The following is an 8,286-nucleotide window of genomic DNA, read 5'->3' on the forward strand; positions in this document are numbered from 1 at the left end:
ATCAAACGACGTCGTTTGTGGGTCCCGGTCGACCAACCCATCCCATCTACCAAAAAATAAAATGATAGAGAACGAAATGAACGATACCTCCCATACCGTCCGATGAAGAATCTCCCAGACCGACGGCCACGATCACCTCCTCTTCCACCACGTTGCGATCAGTGATTGGTGGTGAGAAACGCCAGATAACCCATCCACACCTCGGCTTGCATTATCAAATCCTCCGAGAAGCCTCCGAGCTGGAAGAAAATGGGCACCATTGCTGGCATTATCCTCGCAACAACTCCGTTGACAAGACCTCGAGGACTCGTCGGGAATTTCCTGAATCTTCACTGCCCTTCCCTCAAATTTTCCCTATTCAGAACCACCTCCAACACAGCCATGGCCGCCGCGCCTTTCCATGTCTCCGCTGCCGCATCGTCGCCGTTATCCGCCATTGGTATAATCTCACTTTACTTTCTACATTTTCCCCTAATTTCTTCCCAAGCTTGTGAATTTTCAGTAATTTTGTATTTGTTTATGGTAATTTTTTGATGGGTCGGAGCCAGATGAAGAGAAGGAGGTAACTTCTTCTGGGAAGGTGGGAGCCGATGACCTGCTGATTGTGGGGCCGGGGATTCTTGGGCGCTTGGTGGCACAAAAATGGCGGGAGGTACTGATCTCATTATCTTAGTCTATCCGTATGTGATTATTTCAGTGATTAAGTTAATTTAGTAATGAATTAGTGGGTTAAGTATTAATGTTTGTAGGAGCATCCTGGGTGTGAAATATATGGGCAAACAGTGACCGTTGATCACCACGAGGAGCTGAGTGAGGAGGGTATTAATCCATGTTTGAAGGGGACTAAAATGACCCACAAGTTTCCTTATGTCATCTTTTGTGCGCCACCATCGAGAACCTCAGACTACCCTGGTGATGTTAGGTGAGTAATTTTTCCAGTTCAATCCTCACACCGTCACATTTTATTACCAATTGACGCGTTTTAAGTATATATGTGTACTAGCCTGTTGCCTAAGTACAAGACATATCAGTTCGCATGACAGTGTGACCGCCTTACTAAACAATTGCTCGTGGAAGTGATACCTGGGTAGTGAGAGTTTGGTTTTTTTAATTATTAGTAAGTAGTAGAATAGCTTGTAATGCTGGAAATGGTTTATTTAGTGTAAGAGATTTGGTTTGGTCTTTTTTTTTTTTTAATAAGCAGAATGGCTGCATTGAACTGGAACGGTGAAGGTTCTTTTCTGTTTACATCAAGCTCTGCACCGTATGATTGCAACGACAATGGTCCATGTGACGAGGTAGACACTTATTTCTGGTGGTGGTGCCATTTCTTTACTTTCTTCTTTGGCACAGATAGGTTTCCTTGTCTACATTATTGTACTCAATCTGCCAAGTTGCTTTAGCAATATTCTTTAAACTTGTTGGATTTCATAGTCATGTTGGAGTTGGAATTTGGAGTGTTCTCTTTTGTCATAGTGGTCGTATTCCTTTTTGCAGGACACTCCAGTAGTGCCAATAGGGAGGAGCCCCAGGACGGATGTCCTACTTAAAGCAGAAGAAGTTGTGCTGGAGTTTGGCGGTGTTGTTCTTAGATTGGCGGGGCTTTACATATCCTTTATGAAAGTTGAACTCTGAAAGATTACTTGTACCAAAGAGAAAAACATTTCAGGATTTGGGGGATCTTGGTATTTTTTATATTTGAAAGTGTCCTTAATTATGCCTACAAATCAGATAGAGGTGCACATGTTTATTGGTTAAAGAAGGGGATCGTAGAAGCTCGTCCAGATCATGTCCTGAATCTTATACATTATGAGGTGATAGAATCTTCCTACTGTGTTTGTGTATAATTTCTTTTCTATTTAAATCTGGTAGGAGTTCAAATCATGTTTTAGATGATTACACTTTGTCACTGTCAGTAATATATTTCCTGGTCCACTGCATTGCCAGGATGCAGCTTCCCTCTCTATTGCAATCTTGAAGAAGAGATTACATAACCGGATCTTCTTGGGTTGTGACAATCATCCATTGTCCAGGTCCTAATCTGAACATTGCATCTTTCAATATTGTTCAGTTGCATTGACTATATCACATCGTCAACAGGATCAACTGTTGCTGGTCTTCTGTGTGTGTGTGTGAGGGCTACGATCGATTCACTTTTATTTTTAATTTTTTGAAGGATTACTCTGTTTTTGGGCTTAAACGATAACCCCTAAGTCAAAATCTTTTCCATATAGTGGTTTTCTATATTGTATCTTTTTGAAGTTGGTACATTTTATGTGCATGAGTAAACTGCTAATCCAATGGTTGAGTCAAACCTAAAACTGGCAAGTTTTGCACTGATGTCGGTTGATCTTGTCCTACACTTGCCTGCAAAGCACCCAGTTGTACGTACGTACGTACGTACACACACACACACACACACACACACACACACACACTGCTAGATCACAACTGATACTCAGATACTTATTGTCATTTTGTTAATTTCTTCTTAATGATCTGCGTGAACTAGTGACACGAGTGTTTGTGGCCATGCCAATATCTTTGCAGGCAAGAAGTGATGGACTTGGTTGCTAAAAGTGGGAAATTCTCTAACACGTTTGAGGCCTTTACAGGTAAGCTTCTTGCTAATATTCCATAAATAATATAAAGGGGACTCCGGTTTTAGGATATTTTGAAATACACCTCACACCAATCGATGCTGTTTGTGCAGGAACCAGCGATCCCTTGGGTAAGAGATTAAACAACTCAAAAACTCGTCAGGAAATAGGGTGGGAGCCAAAGTACCCCAGTTTTGCACACTTCCTCGAGAGCATCTGAATTACTGCCAGCATCTATCTGCATTGTTGGTATCTGATTTAGTGTTGAGAAGCATTGGTTTAAGGCAACCCAAGGAACATTCGCCATGGAGCTGCCAAAGAAGGTCTTGCATTATCCAACCATTGAAGCTGTTCGACGGGTTTGAACATTTAACTTTATGCATCTCTGTACAGGTAGCTGATGTATGCAATTGGTACTTGAGTACATGCCTCACCCATGTCTCTAAATTTTTTCTGCGTTTAATTTGCTGTTGCATAATATTTCATCTTCTTATGTTGAACTGGAACAGAACATGTTTCTTCTTGATTTTTGCATGAATACTCGATGGTCGATTGCAATGCAACTCAGATATGATAAATGCAAGTAGCAATCACCCACCTGCGTGCGGTGACTCCCGGAGTCCCGGCCCTTGATGCCCTCGTGAGCGACTGTCCCACGCACTCTGCTCTCATTACAATGTGTGTTTGTTTCATGTCGTAGGTGACTTTCTACATGCTTCTTAACACCATGAACCATCAGCAGAATACATTAACATTATGCTAATCGATTTATAATGATTTTTAGGGTTAACTCTCAAGTCATCTATGGAGCTTTTAATTTCTAAATTGATGCATTTTAGCCAAGTAAATTTACAGTTTAACTTGGTTAAAGGGGTTGATTTGAGAAATTAGAGCTCCAAAGACGGTGATCAGGTAAAATTAATGTTAGTATTTGTCCATCTCATCACTCAATTTTTGTAGAGTCATGCAGGTGATCGAATTTATGTCTAATTTTTAAAACGTTTGGTAATTATTTAAAATGTTTTAAAAGGTTGAACTAATTTGAAATCATTCCAAAAGATTTGTTAGTTATCCGTACTTAACGCTAATTTTTAATTATTGCAATTAATGTAACAAGCAAGTTATATGCTTCTCTAATTTTGATTGAGACATGATCCCTTCTTCTGGTGTGTGCTTTTCTGTTTTTTCTGAGATTGATTTTACGTTAATTATTTTATTATTAGGCTAATTAGATGGTTAATTACTTTTCGTAGGCTATTTACATGGATTAAAAGGTTGCCCCTTATGATAATCACACTTTTATCTTTCACCTCCCCAATTTAACTCTCAACAATAACATCAAGTGGTTCTTCGAGCAAATAGTAAATGCTACCAATATGTAAAATAAATCGAGCTCACCGACGAACAACTCCATTAGTGCTTGACAGCGAATGTGAGTAAAACAACTTCCTTTAGTAAATGAAACTTCCACATTTGCACCCACTAGCTGACCTAATTCACGTTAATCTTGACTTTTATAACAAGTAATGAGTGTGCAGAAGTTGGCAAAATGTATCATCAATTGGTTAAGTTTGGAAATTAATTATCAAGTTTCAACTTGCGTTACTACTTACTCCTTCGAGGTAATGCAAAACTAGAATACTTCAAATATACAAGAGAAATGCGACGGAGACTCTATCAGAAGTGGACTTTTTACGGACGTTCTGCCATTTCATGTTTTTGGCACAATGTTTTAAAATGTGGTACGAAAATTAACGCTAATCTATGAAGTGACAAAGAGTTGTGTAAAATCCCACTTTGAAAGATTATTTTTGACATTTCTCAATAGGCAATTTATGTCAACTTGATTTCCTACTTTTATAAACGAGCACAAGTTGCGACACCAAATAAATCATCAAATTATTCAGTCATTCATTCATTCCCCTCCCTCTCAAGTAATCTCATACTCCATTTCCCAAAGCTTTCAAGAACTTTTGCATTATATATAGCACATATTTATATAAAGTGATGGCGAAGTTTTGCTGCTTTGAATGCGATGAAGGTGGTCTTGATCTCACGGCAGTTCTGGTGGTGATTGTGGTAGCTCTTGTCATCATGACTGTTTTAGCTCCACGGCGGCGTGGCCCCGTCGTTGTTGTCTACCGCTGCTGTTGAGTAGTTGACTTCTTTGAATGAGGGCCACGCCACACATATGTCAACCTCTCCTCTCCTCTCCTCTCTCAGAAATTCTCACATTTTTGCTGCATTGAGGTGCATGTAATAAATCAAAAATCTTGTTTTTAGTGAATCATAATAATTGTTTAAATTTTGCTGTAAAAATTATGTGATAAGTGATTGTGACAAGGTCTTGTAATTATGAGCTCTTTTCCAATTGTAACGACAGATAATAATCTTATAAATTTATGTTTATTCCTCTCTCTCTTTCATGTTTTAGGCCAATTAAGTTGCATCACTACTTGATGTAGTTTACTTGGAATTTCACTTTCGTGATCCTTCTATACTTTGTTGTATTTCGTCTTTTGCTTTAGTTTTAATATGTCATGTGACATCCCACATCGTCCAGGGGAGTGATCCTTAAATGTATATTCCCATCCCCACCTAGCACGAGGCCTTTTGAGAGCTCACTGGCTTCGGGTTCCGTAGGAACTCTGAAGTTAAGCAAGAAGGGGGCTAGAGCAATCCCATGATGGGTGATCCACTGGGAAGTTGCTCGTGAGTTCCCAAAAACAAAACCGTGAGGGAATGGACAAAACTATGAGGGAATGGTAAGCCCAAAACGGACAATATCGTGCTACGGTGGTGGAGCGGGTCCGTGAAGTGATCCGCCCCGAGCCGGGATGTGACATGTCAACTACGTTCGATTTTCATCTATTTTTATGTCAACTAAGTTCGAGTTTCATCTATTTTTATGTCAACTAAGTTCAATTTTCATCTATTTTTATTCACATATTCTCATTTGAAAAATTCAAGTTGGAAGGAGTTTTTTTTCCTTGTTTAATAGATTTGGCCAACTTTGGTAATAAAATTACAAAGACCAAAGTGTTACAAAAAAAACTTACAAAATGAGGGGAAGTGAAAAATCCAAATAAATTACAAGAACTACTAGTGCAATTCAGTTTTTAAAAAAATTTGAAAGAACTGTTTTGCTTATGCTTTCATGTACATATATGTACGATCCCCAGCGCCAAGTTCATCCAGCTTCACAATACTCAGAGTTTTTATTATTTATTATTTTTTAAATAAATAAATAAATAAATATTTATAGTTTGGTTTTTTTCGTTTGCTGAATTTGCTTTTATTAAAAAAATAAAAAAAACTTGGGACAGCTACTTATCTGATATATATATTAACCAAATGAATGACAAATTAGCTAATAGTAACATTAGTAAACGCATCGATATTTATAAATAATATTATAAAAGTAGAACTGTTATTGACATTCTAAGCAAATTAGCATACACTCTTTTTTAATAAAAAAAATTAAAAAAGAAAGAAGTATGATGACTTTTTACAATGTTAATAACAATTTTTTTAAAAAGAATTTCTTAAGAAAGAGGGGAACAATCCCTATTTAGAGTCTCAATATTTCAAGTGGTCGTTTCTAAATTCTAATGGTTTGAACATTTCCCTCAAAGTTGTCCTAAGTTTGAAACTTTCCTTGGGTTTCCTTTGCTAGAGAAACTTCCTTAGTTGACTAACAAATTTGTGTCTTCAAGTATTTTATTTTTAGGTAATGCTATGGAGATTACATTTGTAGACTAAATTTTGTAAACTAAATGATATGAAAATTTTGCTGATTGGATTATTAGTTAAGTATTGATTAACACGTTTATTTTTTATTGATAACACATCATTTAATTTGCAAATTTAGTCATCCTAGCATTACTCAATATGTAAAATAAATCGAGCTCACCGACGAACAACTCCATTAGTGCTTGACAGCGAATGTGAGTAAAACAAGTAATATGAGTGTGCAGAAGTTGGCAAAATGTATCATCAATTGGTTAAGTTTGGAAATTAATTATCAACTTGCGTTACTACTTACTCCTTCGAGGTAACGCAAAACTAGAATACTTCAAATATACAAGAGAAATGCGAAGGAGACTCTATCAGAAGTGGACTTTTCACAGACGTTCTGCCATTTCATGTTTTTGGTACAATATTTTAAAATGTGGTACGAAAATTAACGCTAATCTATGAAGTGACAAAGAATTGTGTAAAATCCCACTTTGAAAGATTATTTTTGACATTTCTCAATAGGCAATTTATGTCAACTTGATTTCCTACTTTTATAAACGAGCACAAGTTGCAACACCAAATAAATCATCAAATTATTCAGTCATTCATTCATTCATTCCCCTCCCTCTCAAGTAATCTCATACTCCATTTCCAAAAGCTTTCAAGAACTTTTGCATTATATATAGCACATATTTATATAAAGTGATGGCGAAGTTTTGCTGCTTTGAATGCGATGAAGGTGGTCTTGATCTCACGGCAGTTCTGGTGGTGATTGTGGTAGCTCTTGTCATCATGACTGTTTTAGCTCCACCGCGGCGTGGCCCCGTGGTTGCCGTCTACCGCCGCTGTTGAGTAGTTGACTTCTTTGAATGAGGGCCAAGCCACACATATGTCAACCTCTCCTCTCTCAGAAATTCTCACATTTTTGCTGCATTGAGGTGCATGTAATAAATCAAAAATCTTGTTTTTAGTGAATCATAATAATTGTTTAAATTTTGCTGTAAAAATTATGTGATAAGTGATTGTGACAAGGTCTTGTAATTATGAGCTCTTTTCCAATTGTAACGACAGATAATAATATTATAAATTTATGTTTATTCCTCTCTCTCTCTCTCTCTCTTTCATGTTTGAGGCCAATTAAGTTGCATCACCAGTTGACGTAGTTTACTTGGAATTTCACTTTCGTGATCCTTCTGTACTTTGTTGTATTTCATCTTTTGCTTTAGTTTTAATATGTCAATTAAGTTCGATTTTCATCTTTTTTTTGTCAACTAAGTTCGAGTTTCATCTATTTTATGTCAATTAAGTTCGATTTTCATCTATTTTTATTCACATCTTCTCATTTGAAAAATTCAAGTTGGAAGGAGTTTTTTTTTTTCCTTGTTTAATAGATTTGGCCAACTTTGGTAATAAAATTACAAGGACCAAAGTGTTACAAAAAAACTTACAAAATGAGGGGAAGTGAAAAATCCAAATAAATTACAAGAACTACTAGTGCAATTCAGTTTTTAAAAAAATTTAAGAGAACTGTTTTGTTTATGCTTTCATTGTACATATATGTACAATCCCCAGCGCCAAGTTCATCCAGCTTCACAATACTCAGAGTTTTTTTTTTATTTTTTATTTTTTAAATAAATAAATATATATTTATAGTTTGGTTTTTTTCTTTTGCTGTATTTGCTTTTATTAAAAAAAAAAAAAAACTTGGGACAGGTACTTATCAGATATATATATATATATATATATATATATATATATATATATATATTACCCAAATGAATGACAAATTAGCTAATAGGAACATTAGTAAACACATCGATATTTATAAATAATATTATAAAAATAGAACTGTTATTGAGATTCTAAGCAAATTAGCATACACTCTTTTCTAATAAAAAAAATTAAAAAAGAAAGAAGTATATGATGACTTTTTACAGTGTTAATAACA

General features: G+C 36.1%; 1 protein-coding gene across 2 annotated transcripts; it reads left to right on the forward strand.

Annotated features, from left to right (window-relative positions):
* Nucleotides 1–214: 214 nt before the first annotated feature.
* LOC137737110 (uncharacterized) lies at nucleotides 215–3,163 on the forward strand. Of its 2 annotated transcripts, none has more exons than XM_068476489.1 (9): nucleotides 215–439; nucleotides 545–652; nucleotides 750–922; nucleotides 1,205–1,298; nucleotides 1,498–1,605; nucleotides 1,722–1,814; nucleotides 1,948–2,033; nucleotides 2,551–2,615; nucleotides 2,714–3,163. In XM_068476489.1, the coding sequence occupies exons 1-9, from the start codon at nucleotides 401–403 to the stop codon at nucleotides 2,818–2,820; spliced, it is 873 nt and encodes a 290-aa protein (XP_068332590.1). In that variant the 5' UTR covers nucleotides 215–400; the 3' UTR covers nucleotides 2,821–3,163. The 2 variants fall into 2 exon arrangements, with proteins under 2 accessions (XP_068332590.1, XP_068332589.1); XM_068476488.1 differs by having other exon boundaries at nucleotides 217–439; nucleotides 549–652.
* Nucleotides 3,164–8,286: the final 5,123 nt, after the last annotated feature.

The sequence above is a fragment of the Pyrus communis genome, chromosome 6 (assembly GCF_963583255.1).
Source record: "Pyrus communis chromosome 6, drPyrComm1.1, whole genome shotgun sequence".
In the NCBI taxonomy this organism is placed as follows: domain Eukaryota; kingdom Viridiplantae; phylum Streptophyta; class Magnoliopsida; order Rosales; family Rosaceae; genus Pyrus; species Pyrus communis.